Source organism: Microcaecilia unicolor, chromosome 4, assembly GCF_901765095.1.
Source record: "Microcaecilia unicolor chromosome 4, aMicUni1.1, whole genome shotgun sequence".
Taxonomy (NCBI): Eukaryota; Metazoa; Chordata; class Amphibia; order Gymnophiona; family Siphonopidae; genus Microcaecilia; species Microcaecilia unicolor.
In genome coordinates, this window is record NC_044034.1 from 353458839 (window position 1) to 353478499 (window position 19661).

Below are 19661 nucleotides of genomic sequence, written 5' to 3' on the forward strand. Positions count from 1 at the left end.
ATGTCATATTTATGCTTATCTATTGTGTACTCTGCTCTGAACTCTAGGGCTGAGCAGAATACAAATGTGTTGAATTAAATTAAAAGGTATAAGAAGGGCTCCAGATAACATTTGGAGAAGATGGAATAGAGAGAGAATTCTGGCTTTTAGCAAGCAGAGCTGGCCACTTGGGGCTCCTGCCACTGCCTTCCCGAGAGGAGAAACACAGCTGCCATCCCAGCTGTAGTGCCTTTGACTACAACAGGTACCTCCTGGATCCAGTGTTTGTGATTGGGTGATTGTTACCATCTGTCAGGTTAAACTGCTTTCTCAATGTACCTTGGGAGTCAGGTGTTCTATAATTTCTACAAGTAGGAACTAATGTGTGTTTTCCCTGCCCTGCCTTGACAGAGACATAAAGTCATTTTGGGTAATTCTGCATAAGTGCAGTGCAGTGAAACTGAACATGGCAAAGACTGAGCTCCTTGTCTTCCCACCCAAACCCTCTTCTCCTCTTCCCCCACTTTCTGTCTCTGTTGACAACGCCCTCATCCTCCCCGTCTCTTCAGCCCGCAATCTCGGAGTCATTTTTGACTCCTCCCTCTCCTTCTCTGCCCATATCCAGCAGACAGCTAAGACCTGTCGCTTCTTCCTCTACAATATTAGCAAAATTCGCCCATTGCTCTCTGAACAGACCACCCGAACCCTCGTCCATTCGATCGTTACCTCTCGTCTTGACTATTGCAACCTTCTCCTCACTGGCCTCCCGCTTAACCACCTATCCCCCCTTCAATCTGTCCAAAATTCCGCCGCATGTCTTATCTACCACGCGAACCGATACTCTCATATCACCCCTCTCCTCAAGTCGCTTCACTGGCTCCCGATCCGCTACCGTATACAGTTCAAGCTTCTCCTATTGACCTTCAAGTGCACTCAATCTGCAGCCCCCCATTACCTCTCCCCATATGTTCCCACCCGTAACCTCCGCTCCCAGGACAAATCACTCCTTTCTGTACCCTTCTCCACCACCGCTAACTCCAGACTCCGCCCCTTCTGCCTAGCATCACCTTATGCCTGGAACAGACTTCCTGAACCCATACACCATGCGCCCTCCCTGCCCATTTTCAAGTCCTTACTCAAGGCCCATCTCTTCTCCCTTGCTTTTGGCACCTAACCACCTCCCCCAGTCATGATACCTACACTGACTACATAGTTTTTACCTTTAAATTGTAAGCTGTCTTGAGCAGGGACTGTCCTTCCCCATGTTTAAACTTGTACAGCGCTGCGTAACCCTGGCAGCGCTATAGAAATGCTAAGTAGTAGTAGTAGTGATTACATTTGCTATTATTGCTGCCAATACAGTTAATAAACAGCTTTTCTATTTTTATAATATCTGAGCCTTGTGTCCTTTCATGTCAGTATTTCTTTGCACTAGAGGGTATCGCTGTCTAGAGGGACGTATACTTTCACATATCATTCCAGAGTACTATTTTTACTTGTGTCTACACCCCCTCTTTGCCTGTCTCTATGGGAGGCACGGTAATATGTCTTTTAGCCCCACAGGTGGCTGAGAAAGTAGAAAACAGGGAGAGGCAGTTTGAAAGCTGTCACAGAAATGAATTGGGTCTTTTAATTCGGGTGTGTGGGGGAGTATTTCTTTGGAATCTCTTGTCCAATCTTGCTCATTTTCAAACTCACTGTGTCTTTTCTCCAGTTTTGCCCTCATACCAAAGTTTCATCCGATTACATTACATTTTCAGCCACTTATTTTGACCCCTTCTGTATACTTCTTTCAAACTTCCAATGGGTTGGAAAGAAAAAAAAAATTTTGATACGGACCAATCTGCTAATAGCAGATCAAATTCATAATTCCAAAAGGAAACTAGCATGTTAAGCTACATAAGGCCAGACCAAAGAGACAATAGTTGTTAATGATCAAAAATGTATACACATATACACAGGTCAATTATGGTGCTACAGCAGGGGGAAAAGCAGCAGGTAGACCTAGATTATTACCATTAAAATTTAATTGAGCTGGAATGGCTTTTGTAAAGATGCACATAACACTTTTACACCTAATAAGGCATTTACAGGAAAAATGTTAACAGAGTTTCCACTTGGAAAACTATAGGCCTTGACAAGAATTTACTCTTCCCCTGGGAAGTCTCAACTAGGTCAGGAAACAGTCTTACTTTCAAACTAAGAAAATAAACATTGTTTAATGAGTACAGGGGCCCTTTTACAAAGGCGTGCTGAAAAACGGCCTGGGGTAGTGTAGACGCTTGTTTTGGGCGTGCGCAGAATCATTTTTCAGCGCACCTGTAAAATATATGTCTTTTGTTTGTTTTAGCCAAAATGGATAAGCGGCAAAATGAAAATTGCCACACGTACATTTTGGGTCTGAGACCTTACCGCCAGCCATTGACCTGCCTGGTTACCGGCAGGTTAGCGAGGGAGCTCTCATTACCACCTCAATGGGTGGTGGTAAGGGCTTCCTGTCACATGGCCACACGGTAAGAGTTCTCTTACTGCATGGCCATGTGCTGTAGGTGGGTGGGCAAAGGGGAGAGCATTGCCAGGTCGGATTTTCAGGATTTCTCCAATGAATATGCATGAGATATATTTGCATACAATGGAGGTAGTGCATGCAAATAGATCGCATGCATATTCATTGCGGAAATCCTGAAAACCCAACTGGACTGTGACCTTCGAGGACAGAGGTTAGACAAGCCTGGTTTATAGGCTTTAGTCCGCTAAAGGCAAAAGACTGAGGCTCACATGCAATCTAAGGTATGCAGTATAACTTTTGCCAGGATGGGCATATGGTTTGGGGAAAAATTTTGGTAGAATGACTTGACCGATTAAGATGGAACTCCGACACTACCTTGGAAGAAACTTCTAGTGTATGCAGAGAACTACTCTATTGTAATGAAACTTGGTGTACTGTATGATGGATCCGCTACTAGGACCTGAAGCTCATTGACTCTACGAGCTGAAGTGACCACCACCAAAAACACAATTTTCCAGGTCAAATACTTCAGATGACAGGAACCAAGTGGCTCAAAAGGATCTTTCATCAGCTGAGTAAGGACATTGAGATCCCATGACTCAGCGGGAGGTTTGACGAGAGGCTTTGTCAACAGCAAACTTCTCATGAAGTGAACCAGAGGCTGTATAGAGAGATAGGCTTACCCCCTACACGTCGAGGATAGGCACCAATTGCGCTAAGACAAACCCTTACCGATTTGGTTTTCAAACTTGGGGTGCAGGAGATATTCATGCAATTTTTTTGTAGGTCAAGTGAGGGGATCTAAAGTCTTGCTCTCATACCCGGCCTCGGGGAAAGGGAAGGTCGGAAGGAGATTCGCGCCAGCCAAGATGGCGGCGCCGGAGCCGACGTCGCTGGGGCGTCGATCGGAAGGGTGCTGGAGCTCCTCCCACCTCGCCCGGGATTGGCGAACTCGGGTGATGACTCCGCCTGGAGTTCGGGCAGAGCCAATCCCGGAGCTCTGCCGATTCCTCGGGGCCGGATTGGTGGGTTTTCCTCCCGGGGGGCGGAATGGCGCGAGATTTAAACCCGGGAACCAAAGACCTCTTTGCTTCCGGTCCTGTTCCTGAAGCAGGTCCAGTGGAGTCGTGTCACGGATTGCTAGCCGCCTTGCTAGCCACTATCCAGAGACTGTGCTGAGGTTCCCATGGATTGCTAGCCGCCCTTGCTAGCCACTATCCAGAGACTGCGCGGAGGTTCCCATGGATTGCTAGCCGCCCTTGCTAGCCGTTACCCAGACTGTGTTTGCTGACCGCCAGCCAGGCCAACCGTCAACCCCGTGGTTCCAGCAGTCCTGCTGGCCGCCTGCAGCTGAGGGCTCAACCCTTGGTGAACGGCGGCCGCCGCGGATGAAGATTCAGGGTTGCACGGCTGTCCTCTAAGGTCTTTCGGGGCCTTAGGGGACCTAAGGGCTCACCAACAAAAGAGACAAGAAAGATATGGCATTACGTGGGGGAGATTGTTCATACATGATGAGCAGAACTATATAGAATTTGGTGAATAAAAACACAGAACTTGAAAGATATACTATCTTTCATTGGTAACCAATGTAGGTTATATAGAAGAGAAGTTGCTTTGACGAAGACAGGTGATCTACATATGAGGTATGTAGAGGTATTTTGAGCAGTCTGTAATAATGGGAACAAGGGAAGATAGAACAAAAACAAAACAAAAAAAACCCACAAAAGTATTAAATTCTTGTTTCAGGTGGTGTCTGAGACAGGGACCATCAAGCCCTTCCGGGACCTGTGTGAAGAGTTTGGGCTGGGACAGAGAGACTATTTTCAATATATGCAGCTCAGCCACTATGTTAGAACACTACCAGCATCAGATCTTACGCAACAAACATGGGACTCCATGAGTGATTTACTGGCCCTGGAGGCCCAGTTAAAGGTGCCACTTTGCTACTTTCATCACCACCTCAGAGAACTGCAGGGGACTTTAGACTATACACAAGTGTCGCAACAGTGGCACCAAGAACTGAGGTGGAAACCTGACCTTGAACAGATAAAACTATGCTTGACGAGTGTGTACCGGGTGACAGAGAACGTGGCATGGCAGGAAATGCAATATAAATTTGTCCTGCGATTGTACATTTCACCACACAGGGCCTTCAGAGCAACCCTGAGGACTACAGATGATTGCCCAAAATGTGGACATGTGGGAGCCTCCCTAGGCCATATGTTTTGGTTCTGTTCAGTGGTACTCTCCTTCTGGACAAAATTAGGACAACACATATCACAAATGTGGAAAGTACAATGGCAACCAACACCAGGTCAACTCTTTGACGTTTATAACATCCATGGCAAACCGCCAGAGGGGCTAAGAGCCTTCCTGAAAAGAGCGGTTTTGATGGGCAAAAGAACAATCACGCAGTTGTGGTTACAACCGGAGCCACCTGGAGTACCGCAATGGAGAGGAGCTATGATGCAATGTTGTATGCTGGAAAAGAAGAAAGTGGGAGACCTGACTACAAAGAGGGGTGACCAATTCTGCAAAACCTGGTCACCGTTTTGGGACACTAACGCCTGTTGCGAGAAGCAGGATTCTGAACTGTTAACAGGACCAGTAGGGGTGGGTAGAGGGGTGGGGGGGGGGGGGGGAAATAAAAACTGATGTTTATAACGTGATGATTACCAAAAGATTTGTAAAATGTGCGTTGCTATGGTGATCGTGGTTGTGTCATCAATAAAAATTGTTTTAAAAAAAACAACACAAAAATAAAGCAAAAATACCCACATGGGAAGGTACTACAAATAAGAAGGAACAGGCACAATGACGAGGTCTCCCTGCTCCATGGAAAAACTAAGGGACCCACAGGAAGGTACCAGTGCATGCGCGGTGGGATGCTGCTAGAAACTTCTACAATCTTCTCACTAGTCAGCATCCACACCAGGCTCTGTCAGATGACGTCACCCAACTGTGAGACTACGACCAGCCTGCTTTTTCTCAGAGAAAATGCGCTATTCGGTACAGTTCCTAGTTAAAATTTAATAGAAAGATGCGCAGAGTGATGCACTTGGGGTGTATTCAGGAGAGAGATCTTGGAGTAATAGTGTCTCTGAGGATCTCAAGGTGGCGAACAAGTGACAAGTCAGTGGCCATAGCCAGAAGGATGCTAGGTTGCACAGAGAGAGGTATAACCATAAGAAGCAAGGTGGTGTTAATGCACCTGTACAAACCATTAGTGAGGATCCACTTGGAGTACTGTATGCAATTTTGTAGGTCGTATCTTGCTAAGGACATTTAAAAAAAAAAAAAAAAAAGAAAGTGGTTCAGAGAAAAATGACAAAAATGATAGGGGGTTTGCACCAAACGCACGAGAAGAGACTTGATGACCTGAATATGTATACCCTTGATGAACGGAGGAATAGGGGAAATGTAATAGAGGTTTAAATTATTGAAAGGTATTAATATACAGATAAATCTCTTCCACTACTACTACTTGCTCACTCACTCTTGAGAACTTGCTGCTCCTTTGTACTTCCCCTACAAAAAGCGTGCACCAATACTGGAGAGTCCAGGTGCAAATAATTAATGAAAAAAAGATAGCATAGACCCAAGCAACTGAACCCCCCCCCTCCCCCCCCCACACACACACACACGCAACACATTCCCAACCCCACAAATGCTGAAGAAACAGACCACCCCTTGGACCCCTCCACTCCCACATATACTGGCAAGTCTCTTGAACCTCCACAAATGCCTCTGCTCCACCCCATACACACACAAACCTTAATGATGGAAGGCAGAGGCAATGTCCACTTGCACCTGCCTCTGCACCACCACTTTGAAAAATGGCACCATCTGACCCCAACCAGCGCATCCCAGGATGCATCATGCAGGCTCTGTCTGCCAAAAAAAAAAAATAGTTCTCTTATTTGGAATGCTGACCCTGATGGCATGGGGGCAGCAGCAAGTGGGCTTCACTCCTGCCTCACATCTTTAAGGTGCATGAAAGGGGGGGGGGAATTGAGGGACCACAGGCAACCAGGGCAGGCATTTTGGGGGGGTTGAGGTCAAGGGGCTGTGGGCTGCCAACATTGTGGCGTTAGGGAATGATGGGAGGGAGGGAGGGAGGGAGGGGGGGGGAAGAGGCCTTGGCTGCCAGCATTTATGGAGTCAAGAGTCCCACTTCTGTTGCACTTCACTTCAGATCACATTGAACCTCCACAAATCCTCCAATACTACTTCAAAAACGCTAACCCCCTATGCCTCCTTACACTTGACATTAAAACCCTCTCTGCTCAGTCTTCTGCATACTTCTCTGCCTCTGGGCAGAATAGATAAGCAGCATTACCATCTAAAATTTCCATCAGGAAGTTTTAAATATGTTGTGTGCTGATCTCGAACTCAAGATGCTGCAGGGGTTAAACTGTGTGCAACATTGAAGTTGCTTGAGCACCTCCAATATTGAATAAACTCCTAGAGTCCGGGCGGGGAGAGATCATTTCCATCGGGTTTAACACCCCCAATAACTTTGCAAAACTGGCTCCTATGGTGTGCAAAACCCCTTTTTGCATTTGTGCCCACAAAATCGTGCACTAAAGCCATACTAATCCCGTGCAAAACCTAGTACATTTTACTCCAATCAGTCCCTTAAAAAGAGGTAATCTATTCTAACAAGGCATACACAGTCAAACATCTAAAACTACAGAAAATGGGTAGGACTATTTACATATTTAGGTTGAGTCATATGGGAGACGGAGCGAGTGCATGTGAGGTTTTGTGAAGCAATCAAGGTTTACCTTGTGTCTAAGCTCCACTAATACACTTTAGCATCAACAACAACAAAAAAGTATTCAAAGTAGAACTACGAAAAGTGAACGGAGTAACTATTCTCATGATCTGATGATAACATTTTCATCCGTGCACTGCCCAGGACAAGGTCATTCAAAAAAAAAAAAAAAAAACCACGAACAATGCACTTTTAAGCCCCACCAGGACGACCATAATAATATATTGGCTGCGCCATCTGCAGCAAATCCAGCAGGAGCTCCTGAATCAAACTAAATAAACGCTCTTTTCTGACGCTTTCGCTCAAACGTTTGGGGCTCCAGGGCCCGAAAGGCGGGGAAGGAACCAGCAGCAGCCCTGCAACAATAAACAATGCGTGAAATTGAAAAGAAACCGCCGCCGCCCATCTCTGACCCCACAGTAGCCGCTTCCTTGGGAGACCCCCCCCCCCCCCCCCGTGCAAGCAGGCGGTTGGTTGCTTCCATCCCCCCCCCCCTCCCTTATTTGGAGACAGCAAAGGGGTCTCTCCAGCAGCGCAACGTGCGCGAGCAGCCCGCTCCCGGGGCCTACAGCGCAGGAGGAGGCAGAGAGACGCCTCGAGGAAGTGGCGGCACAGTTAACAGTTCTGCACGGCCTGGCCCTCCTCCTCCTCCCCTCCCCCCACCGTTTCAAGCGGGGACGTTATTTTGGGGAATTGTTGTTGTTTTTTTCTTACCTGGGCCTCGGAGAGTGAAGTCAAGGATGTGGTGTCGCACTGCTGCTGATGCCATGTTGAGGGAGAGCCCTGTGCCATGCCTGGAGGGGGCGGCCGCTGCGCTGCGATGGGAACCGGGCACCGTTACAGCAGCTGCTGGCGCTCCAGCTGCTTTGAGAGGATGACTGAGCTCGCGCTTTGCCGAGCGAGGGGGAGGGGCGTCGGGGGTGCGTAGAGGTGGCTGCTGACGCGCGCGGCCAAGGAGGGCGCGCCCCGCCCACTTTTCAGGTCGGCTTTTTTTTTTTTTTTTTTTCTTATTACTCCCCTACTATAAATGCTTTACTTAACAAGCGCTAAGTTGCTGCGTCTTTCGTTTTTAACGTACCAAAAATAGAAGTGGTTGTGTATTCCCAAATGCACATAGGCCAGGAAACATTAAAAAAAAAAAAAAAATCTCAAGCGCTTCTGTAATGGTTGGTGAAAGATTTAGTTTAGAAAAATGCTGAAACCTAATCTCTTTAAGCAAGCCGACCCTAATGACTCAACATAATCTTACCAACCTCCACTCCCAATTCTGTTCTGACTTAGATACCGACCTCCCATCTTTCTCTTCTCCATCTCTCCTTACTTCTATCCCTCCTTACCCCGAATCATACTATCCTATCTTGTCTAACCTCTCTTTTCTTAGTCATATATTATCAAGCTCAACTTATCACACTACCAAACCCAACTTTACCTTGTTTCACTACTGTTTTTGACATTTCTATTCTATAACTTTCTATTGCAAATTACTATGTAAGCCGCATTGAGCCTGCATTGTGTGGGAAAGCGCGGGGTACAAATGTAATAAATAATATTTTGAAGGAGTAAACAAACTGTGGATAAATTTCATTTATTTATTTAGATTTTGCTCACACCTTTTTCGGTAGTAGCTCAAGGTGAGTTACATTCAGGTACACTGGATATTTCTCTGTCCCAGGAGAGGGCTCATAACAGTGGCGTTCCTAGGCTGGCTGACACCCGGGGCAGATCGCCGATACGGTCCCCCCCCCCCCCCCCCGGCGAAATTACACCCCCCTCCCGTGCATTTTTACCTGCTGGGGGGGTGCCACGCGCCTGTCAGCTCCGAGTCCGCTCGTTCCCTGCTGCTCCCTCTGCCCCGGAACAGGAAGTAACCTGTTCCGCACAGAGGGAGCAGCAGGGAGGGAACGAGCGGACTCGGCCAACAGGCGTGCGGCACCCCCCCCCCCAGCAGCGTGCACCTGGGGAGGACCGCCCCCCCCCTTGGTACGCCACTGGCTCACAATCTAAGTTTGTACCTGAGGCAATGGAGGGTTAAGTGACTTGCCCAAGATCACAAGGAGCAGCAGCGGGATTTGAACTGGCCACCTCTAGATTCCTCTGGATTGCAAGACCGGTGCTCTAACCGGTGAGCCCTTCGATAATTGTGTAGCTGGATGTTTGACAAAGTACATAAGTATTGCCATACTGGGAAAGACCAAAGGTCCATCCAGCCCAGTAGGAAGTGAAAGACTCCAGAAGAAATTGGAGTGTCATAGGATAGGAGGTAGTGTCCTATCCTATTGTGGATTAAAAACTAGTTAAAAGATAAAAAAAAAAAACCAGAGTATTCTCAATGGGGAAGGGTAGATAGTGGGGTTCCCCAGGGGTCTGTGCTAGGATTGCTGCTTTTTAACATATTTCTAAATGATCTAGAGCAGTGGTGTAGCCAGACAGCCAATTTTAGGTGGGCCTGAGCCCAAAGTGAGTGGGCACAAAAAAAAAACCCTGCAGCATGCCGGTGGGTGGCTGGGGGAAGGGAGAGAGCAAAACCTACAGTGGGTGGCTGGGGCGGAGAGAGGGAAAAATCTGCCACATGCTGGCGGGTAACTGGGGGGAAGGGAGGGGAAAAAAGCCTGCAGCAAGCAAGTGGCTGAAGGAGGGAGGAATCGAAACCTGCAGCGGGTGGCTGGGGGAGGAAGAGAAAAAATTTGCAGCATGCCAGCAGGTGGCTGGGAAGAGAGAGAAAAAACTTGCAGGATGCCATGCCGGTCTGGCAGAGATAGTAGGCAGGGCAGGGAGCCAAAACCTGCAGCATGCCAGCAGGTGGCTTGGGGGGGGGGGGGGGCGGGAGAGAGGGACAAACAGAAGCACTGTTGGGGTGAGGGTGTGAGATGGGGTAATGCTAGGTGGAGCAGAGGAATAATTATTCGATGGGGGAGGGAGATATGCTGCACATGAAAAGAGAGGGAGAATTGTTAGATATGGGAGGGGTGGGATGGGGAGATGGAGGGAAAAGCTGCATAGGCATGGGAAAATATGAGAGAGGAAAAAAGTGTTGGCATTGGAGGGAAATGAGGGAGAGATGAGAGGGGAAACATTGACCATGGCATGGAGGTGAGGAGAAGGAAGGATGGAAAGATGCTGCATGGGGGGGGGGGGGGGGTAAAAGAGAGATGTTAGACCAGGGGCTCAAGGCAGGGAGAGAGAGAGATAGTGGACAATGAGAGAGACGGAGAGATGTTGGACATGGAGGTGGAGAAGAGGAAAGGAGAGATGCTGCACAAGAGGAGGAGGGGAGAAAAAGGGAAGATGGGTACAGGGGCAGAAGGGAGTGAGGGAGAGAAACTGGACAATGGGTGGTAGGGAAGAGAAAGTGAGAAATGCTGGATAGGGGGAGGGGAGAGAGATGGGACAGGAAGATGCTGGTGGTGGGGGATAGAAGGGACAGGGAGATGTCAGGCTATGAGGGTGAGGAGGGGAGAAAGAGGGAACAGATGCTGGGCTAGAAGGGTGGAGGGAGAGATACACTGGGAATGGTGGAAACCATGTGGGAGAGGCCCAGGGAGTGGAGATGGCAAGGAAATTAATGAGAGGATAGTGATTACAGGGGTTAGAAATATGGTAATGGCGCATAGATTGAAGATGAAAGGGAATGGAAGGCTGGGAAGGAGAGAGATGGGGAATGGGAGAGCTAGTGGGTGAAAGGAGATGGAAATGTGATAGATATCTGAAAAGTAAAAAAGAAGGAAATGATTTAGAAAGAGGATGAAGTTTGAGTGTACAGGTGCAGAACAGAAAAGAAAAAAATGAAATGAAAGACCTAAAATGGAAAGATTCATATTTCAGAGGCAGGTGTAGTGAGGAAATGAAACGAGAGGAGAGAAGAGAGAAATGGACAGCAGAAGACAAGAAAGCGGGAAAGAGAAATTGGAATCAAGATGATGGAAAAAAATAAAATGTCCAGACTACAAAGGTAGAAAAATCATTTTATTTTGAATGTTTTAAATGAAATATGTTAGCTTTGGGAAATGTGCATAGCGAATGTCTATTGTGTTAAGCAGAAAAGGAAATGCATATTTGTTTTTATTTCTCCAGTGTTGCAGTACATGCTGAGGTCCCAGTTCAGTTTTTGTCTATATATTTGTATTTCTAATTTATGATCCCTTGTTCTGTAATTGGTGAGGGGGTCTGTCAGTGTGACTGTAATGGCAGATGAGGAAATTGGAGAGGAGAGGGGGGGGGCTTCTTTATTTTCTGCCTTGGGGCCCCTGCACGGCTAACAGCAAACCTGACCGTTGCTGTAGTTGGTGGGGCAAGCACTAACTGAGGGAGCAACAGGAGCCCATGTCCAGTGCTGGGACGGGGGGGGGGGGGGGGGGCTGCCATTCCTGAACACTTACCTTGCCAAGGTGTCCCTTATTAGGGTCCATGCCTGCGGGATGTAAAGTACAACTAAAAAAAAAAACTCCAGACCACCCAAAATACAGCAGCCAGACTAATATATGGTAAAACACGATTTGAAAGTGCTAAACCCCTACGAGAAAAGCTGCACTGGCTCCCAAAATCATCTACGGCGTAGTCCCAGGATACATGATAGACCTCATAGATCTACCAACCAGAAACAGAATCGGATCATCACGATCATACCTAAACCTACACTATCCAAACTGTAAAGGACTAAGATACAAAACAACTTACACATCTAACTTCTCCTACATAAGTGCATCACTATGGAATGAACTCCCAAATGCGGTGAGAACAATCCATGACCACTTTAACTTCAGGAAATCGCTAAAAACTCACCTCTTCAAAAAGGCCTATCCCATCGATCCAACGTAAATCCCCACACCCAGCAACACAGCATAACTAATGATCGTACCGGACAATTTCTAATCTTCATTCCCTTCAACCCATGATGCCTGACCCACACCTACCTCATCTGATCACAACATAACCTTGTATTTGTTATCAACCGAACTGGCAAACACCTCTACGGTACTATGTAAGTCACATTGAGCCTGCAAATAGGGGGGGACAATGTGGGGTACAAATGTAACAAATAAATAAATAAATAAATACAGAGATGTTCCTCAGGGGCAGGTGGTGGTGGTATTTAAAAAGGCATCTTTTGTGCCTGAGGCAGAGCTGCACCAAATGTAGAGTTTCTGCAATGCTATAATTTGGCTCTCGCCGGAGTGCATTTTTACTTTCTGAATAAATGTTCTGAAACGTGCATCGCCTTATATGGACGTTCACTACTACTACTACTATTTAGCATTTCTATAGCGCTACAAGGCATACGCAGCGCTGCACAAACAAACGTGTATGAACGTCCTTACATGTGCAGTGCCAAATATGGACGTTCCTTACATGTGCAGTGCCAAATATGGACGTTCAGCACGTGTAAACGTCCTTACACGTGCGAAGCCTTATATGGAGGTTCCGCAGGTAGAGTGGACATTTGTAGCATAACTAGGCACGTTTTAATACGCACGGGGACATTTGCATGATGGACATTCATCCGTGGATGTTTCTGAAGAACGTCTTTTCTGGTTTGTCTTGAACGTTTCCATTTTCTTCACCAGGATTTCAGAACATATAAAAATGTCCATAATATATTTCCATTATACCTGGCCGATTTTGGACGAAGTCGGACTTAGATGTCATATCGAAAATGCCCCTCCACATTTTTAGAGACCTCTCTTCTCAGGCTACACTCTTTGTGACTCTCCTATCTGAGCAGGAAAAAAAACATATTACTTAAAACTTACTTTCAAAAGAAGGATGCTCAGTTTTGTAGCCAGCTCATCTGGATTTCTCTGGATATGACACAAGCAAATAAAAACATATTTTTGTTTAAAACCCAAAATAATTGCAGTTAGAGAGTCCTTCTTCCTTCAGTTTTCCTGTCAATGTTTAATAAAAGAAATGATGTTCTTAATTTTGTTGTTATCCTAGCCAACTTGAAAAATTCTTGATTGATAATTCGCATAAACAGTCGAGAATAAGCCAGCAGAGGAGGTGGAAGTCACCCGATGTGCAGCGGTTCACTTCCTCCTCCTGCTAGCGATCTCTGCCGGGGGGGGGGGGGGGGGGGGGGGGGGGGGGAGCCAGCTCCAGGAGTACATTGAAGGGGGAGCCATAGAAACGTGAGTGTGTCATTGAGGAGGGTGGGGGAGACTGGAGCTTGAAGAGGGAAATAGGAGGAAATTTCAGGCCTTAAGGATGGTGAAATTCTGTGCAAAAACTCTACAAATAAACAGCAGAATTTTCTAAACTTTTGCACAGAATTCCCCCAGGAGTATTATTTGTACATTTAGTAGTGACTGCTGTATCCTCATTAATGTCCACTTTGTTATTCTTTACCTTCTTATGGCAGTAGAGGAGTAGCCTAGTGGTTAGCGCACTGGTCTTGCCATCCAGAGGTAGCCGGTTCAAATCCCACTGCTACTCCTTGTGATCTTGGGCAAGTCACTTAACCCTCTATTGCCTCAGGTACAAAATTAGATTGTGAGCCCTCCAGGGAGAAATACCCAGTGGTACCTGAATGTAACTCACCTTGAGCTACTACTGAAAAAGGTATGAGCAAAATCTAAATAAATAAAATGTAACATTTGGTTTTCAGTTTAAAAAAATGTATTTAACATAATATTTACTACTAGTAAAAAAGGCCCGTTTCCAAAACCAATGAAACGGGCGCTAGCATGTGGTTTTTTTTTGTGTGTGTGTATGTGTCACAGAGTTATTTTGTGTGTGTGTGAGTGTGTGAGGGTGCGGTGTGTGTGCAGGTTGTTGATGTTTCTTTTTTTGTTTTGTTTTTTGCTTGGGGGTTGGGGGATGTGCTGTGCTGTGCTGGCAAAGTGGGTTGGATTGGTGTGTGGCTTTGAGGGTGTGTTTCTGTTGTATTGTGTGTGTGTGTGTGTGGTTTTTGTCTGTCAATGAGGTTTGTGGAGGGGGGTCTTTCTGTTGGTGAAATGTAAATGTAAATTTTTGCACATACCCACAGCAGGAATATTCTTCTCTCGTTCCAGCGGTGGTTCTGTGCTCTCCCTGCTGCACAGATAATGAGCCATTCTGCTGGGGAATGCTCCTCCCTTATTGTCACGTAGTTTCCTCTGATTGGTCCGTCTTACGTTGCCTAGTGTTGCCTGGGAACGGTGTTGTGATGGTCCTTTGTGTTTCAGAATGTTGAGGGTGTTTTTTTCTGATTGGTCCGTCATGTGAGGGCGGGGCAGTGAGACATGGTCAGCAGTGTTGCCAGGTGGGCGGTTTTACCGCCACCCGCCGCGGGAAATTTTTGCCCATGGTGGGTTGCGGTTTTTTGGGCTGTTTTTTGGGCTTCAGGGCGGTTTTTTGTGCGGCTTTTTCGGCCGCGGGGGGCGGGGTTAGTGACGTTTTTGGGCGGGGTTAGTGACGTCGGAGGCGGGGCCGATGACGGGGGAGGCGGGGCCGTGACGGCGGGGGTGATGACGCGGGGGTGGGGGTGTCAGGGGCGGGGTTTGAGTTTGGGCGGGTTTTGGGCGGTTTTTGTGCTGGATTGGGTGGGAAAAAAATTTTCCACCTGGCAACACTGATGGTCAGTGTTGAGGCTTCACCACCATGAATCCATGAACGCTTCAGTGACTGACTGAGTGACTTCAGAATGTTGTCTTTAGAACGTTGAGGGTGAGTTTTATTATAGTAGATATGTAATGAAGGCAATTTCCAAAAGCCATTCACCCAGGCAATTGGTTATTTGAAAATTACCTACCTTCCCTGCAGGTAAAAAAACATGCACTGATGGTTGTTATCTGATTGATTGGTTGATTGATTTGTTTAATTGTATTTGTAACTCACATTTTCCCACCTCTTTGCAGGCTCAAAATGGCTTACAATACATCATGAATAGTGGAAGTGAGAAGATAATAGACCTTTGGTGTTACAGAAGGATTTTGGGTTACATGGTAATAGAATGCATGAAAGTAATATAATAGAAGGCATTATTAACATTTCTGGATATATGTGGGAGTTTCACATGTTTTGGTCTTTGTGGTATACCTTGTCGAAGAGATGGGTCTTTAGTAGTTTGCGGAAGTTGGTCAGTTCATAGGTCGCTTTTAGGTTACGTGGCAATGCGTTCCAGAATTGTGTACTCATATAGGAAAAGGTTGATGCGTCCATTAATTTGTATTTTAGAACTTTGCAGTTGAGGAAATGAAGATTAAGGAATGTGCGAGATGATTTTTTAGCATTCCTGGATGGTAGGTCTATCAGGTCTGACATGTAGGCTGGGGCATCGCCGTGGATGATTTTATGTACTAGGGTACATACTTTGAATGTAATGCGTTCTTTTAGTGGGAGCCAGTATAGCTTCTCTCGTAGGGGTTTTGCACTCTCGTATTTTGACTTTCAAAATATGAGTCTGGCTGCCGTGTTCTGGGCTGTCTGGAGTTTTTTTGAGTATTTGTTCTTTGCAGCCGGCGTAGAGTGAGTTGCAGTAATCTAGATGACTGAGTACTAACGATTGTATTCTTTCACAGAGAGGGTGGTGGATGCTTGGAATGCCCTCCCGCGGGAGGTGGTGGAGATGAAAACGGTAAAGGAATTCAAACATGCATGGGATATGAATAAAGGAATCCTGTGCAGAAGGAATGGATCCTCAGAAGCTTAGCCGAAATTGGGTGGCGGAGCAGGTGGGGGGAAGAGGGGTTGGCGGTTGGGAGGCGAGGATAGTGGAGGGCAGACTTATACGGTCTGTGCCAGAGCCGGTGATGGGAGGCGGGACTGGTGGTTGGGAGGCGGGAAGTACTGCTGGGCAGACTTGTACGGTCTGTGCCCTGAATAAGGCAGATACAAATCAAGGTAAGGTATACACATATGTTTGTCTTGTTGGGCAGACTGGAAGGACCATGCAGGTCTTTTTCTGCCGTCATCTACTATGTTACTATGATGTGCTGAGGTGACCATGATGAAAAAACAGGTCCAGTTGGCTCCGTGGAAAACATTAGACTGAGGAGGTGCCATGTGACAGCAGCAAGGGGGGATAGGTGTGCATGTGTTGTAAGGCAGCCCAAATGCTTCTAGAAAAAATTACAAGGGTACTGTTTCCTGCAGTGGGCTGTATCAGTGATGTCACCCATGAGTGAGGATTTACAGTCCCTGCTTGATCTCAGAGAATACCAGGATGTCATTGAATGTCCTGTTTGAAACTTCACCCATCTCCTATATAATAATTCGACAATCTGCGTCCCTGGATGGCTGGCTGGCTGGCTTCGTAACCGTATGCAAACGAGGTATACATAATTAGCTCGCCTCCAGCCTTCCCTTCCCTCTCAGTGTCCCACCCTCGCAGAAAGAGGAAATTACATCAGAGGAGGGCGGGACACAGAGAGAAGGAAAGGGAAGGCTGGAGGCGAGCCGAGCCTGCCGCTTTCACTGATGCCACTGCAACTTCAGGTAAAATAAAAGTTTTAAAGGAAGGGCGGCAGGAAGGAAAGGAGGGCTGTTGTGGGAGAAGAGGGTGGGCAGGTGGGGGCTGGGGCGAGTCCCTGGACATGGAGGGGAGAATCGCTGAACATGGATGGGAGGGGAGAATCGCTGGACATGGATGGGATGGGAGGGCAGGGGAGAATCGCTGGACATAGAGGGGAGGGCAGGAGAGAGACGAGAAATCACTTAGACAAGAGCCTTCCTAGGGCCCGTTACATTTTTGCAGAAACAGGCTTTTTTTGCTTTTATATATAAAGTGTGTATGTCATCAGGGCTGGTGTTAGATATTTTGGGGCCCAAAGCAGAAATTAATGAGGGGGACCAATGATCCTCCTGCTCTCTCCACCCACCAAATCACACTTTAAACTTTAAATGATTTCTGCACAGAAAAAAAAACACAGTCAGACCTTCACTATATATAGATCAATCAATCACAAATTAGAAATAGAAATATGAAGACAAAAATTGAACTGGGAACCCCAAGAAATTAAAATCATGATTTATGCAGCTTTTCAATGACACTTTTATAAAAACATACAGGCCTTTATTTTAGAAACATATCCATATGTAAATATCACATTTAAATGTTTATGTTCCATACACCTATAAATGGTGATTTAAGAAAGTCAGTACCTACACATGACGATCCATACCATGCAGAGATTTCAAAGGAGCATCGTGCAGGGCACAGTTTGAGGACGCCAAAAATTTACATATGTATTCTCCATTTTACAATGGGAATTCATATTTATAGAAAACAATTAACGTTCTCATTGGGTTTTACATCAGCTCAGAAATATGCACAGATTTTAAGAAAAGCATTCATTTCATTGAAATGATTTTGGCTAGGCTTTTACACGAGGGATTGAGAGAGTAATTCTCCTTGTTTTTCATTTCCATCTCTAAATAAAAATTGCAGCCTCTGTACCTAATGGGTGCCACATACATAGAAAAACACCAAAAAGGAGAAAAAAAAATCCCCTATGAAAAAATACAAACAAGAAAGAAGTATGGAAGGACCAATAAAAAATAAATAACAAAATAATTAAGAAGGACTCAACATTAAGGGGTCCTTTTACTAAGCTGCACTAGAAAGTGGCTGGTGCTACGATTGGTCTGTGGATTTGCCGCACGCTCTGGCCACTTTCTAGCACAGCTAAAAAATGTCCGCGTTCATTTTTTTTTTAATGGCCGTGCGCTAATTTTCCCCATTAGCGCATGGCCATTACTTCTAGGAGCTGTTACCACCACCTATTTAGGAGGTGGTAAGGGCTCTCGCGTTACTCCTGCACTGATCAAGTAGTGCGTGGTAATGTGCCTGAACTACCCGATTAGCGCAGGGCACCCGCCTACTCCTCGCTCCCCCACACTAGAAAATAATTCTATTTTGTACCGTGGGGCTTAGGGCTCGCTGATCACAGTAGTACCGTGGGACGCCTCAGCATGCTCCACAGTGGTTCTGTTTTGGCTTGCGCTATTCGCGTGATAGCCCTACTGTTCTTTAGTACAATGGCCACTAACTCTCCTCGGAGTATTTAGCAGTCGAGTCCTTCTTCTGAATTTCTACTGTTTTGGGGAAATGTTTTTATACAGACCGGACGGACTAGTTTTATTATAATAAACTCTGTGTTTGTCATTTCTTGACTCCTAGATTCCTTTTTATTTAATTATTAAAAAAAAAAAAGGTCCTTCCCTACTTCTTTTTTGTTTGCCACATACATAGGGCAGGCTACATGTGTAAATGCACCACTCTCATATTTTCAATGTGTGTATTTGTAAAATGGCTGCTCCCATTACTCACATCTAAGACATATTTTACAAAATGCGCTGTGTTCGGCAGAGCCTTTGGTAAAATACTGCTGGATGTCTCAATTCTGATCTCGACGTTCTAGTCAAATAGGTCTTACAGTCACCTCTGTGTTTTTATACAATAAGCCAAAAATAGTTGCCCACTTGCTCTCTCGCCCTCTCAACCTAAGGGGTCGTTTTACTAAGCTGCGGGGAAAAAGGTCCTTGTGGGAGCAGCAGGGGCCATTTTTCTCACACGCCAGGGCCCTTTTTACCTCAGCAGGTAGAAAGCCCCTAAAAAAAACGGCCATGCGGTAAGAGTACTCTTACCGCATGGTCATGCAGGGGGAAGCACTTACCGCCACTCACTGAGGTGGCGGTACGAGCTCCCGCGGTAACCGGGCAGCCTGCGACGATGCTTGATTACCACCACGCTGTTAAATTTTTAAAAAATTTCCGGCACGCCAGAAATGGCGCAAACTTGAGCCGGAACTACCACTAGTGCCCGTGTTGGGCCAGCGGTATTTCTGGGATAGTGTGCGGTAAGCCTGCGTTGGGCTTACCGACGCTTTGTAAAAGGGCCCCTGTTCTAAAATGACCTTCACAGATTTTTTTTTCTGGGAGAAAGGAGTAGTTTTGCTTTAGATTAAACTTTCCTTTTTATCCTAATTTTTTTTTATAAGTGTGCAACTTGTAGAAAACAGAGGAGGGCAAAAACTCTGACTGGCTTAAAGATCTTCCCATTCCATAATCTGTAATTTTCCCTTTTAGCCACTTGGAAAACTAGATCTTAGATCTTCAGAAGAGATTAGAAACATTTATCTCCCATGATTCACAACTAATTTTATTGTGACGTGTATCACAATCCTGTCCATTCTTTTACAGTGTTGCATTCACAGCTAATTTTGATGAAGCAACAGTACTGATATGACCCGATAATACATAATGCCAAAAAACGGGAAATATGTATCACTGGAAGGCAGACATTATATTAAGCAGACAGAAACAAAAAAAAGGCAAAGATCTGCCACAGAAATGCAAATCAAAAGAAAAAAAGCAGATCAAAAAAGACAAAAAAATAGAACAGGAGGGTAACAGAAGAAGTGGTTTATTACAAGTTACCCGACGTGGCCACGTTTCGCCCTCAGGCTGCGTCAGGGGTAA

The 19661-nt window shown here is 46.1% G+C and overlaps 1 protein-coding gene across 2 annotated transcripts in view; it reads right to left on the minus strand.

Moving 5' to 3' along the window:
- The window catches only part of SMS (spermine synthase), a 164843-nt gene that overhangs the window by 134538 nt on the left and 10644 nt on the right, over positions 1-19661 (minus strand). The window contains exon 3 of one of the 2 annotated variants that reach the window (XM_030202256.1): positions 7980-8111. In XM_030202256.1, the coding sequence (XP_030058116.1) occupies positions 7980-8034 (55 nt within the window). In that variant the 5' untranslated portion in view covers positions 8035-8111. Of the gene's footprint in view, positions 1-7979; positions 8171-19661 lie in introns of those variants that run through there. The other variant, XM_030202255.1, reaches the window with a different exon arrangement.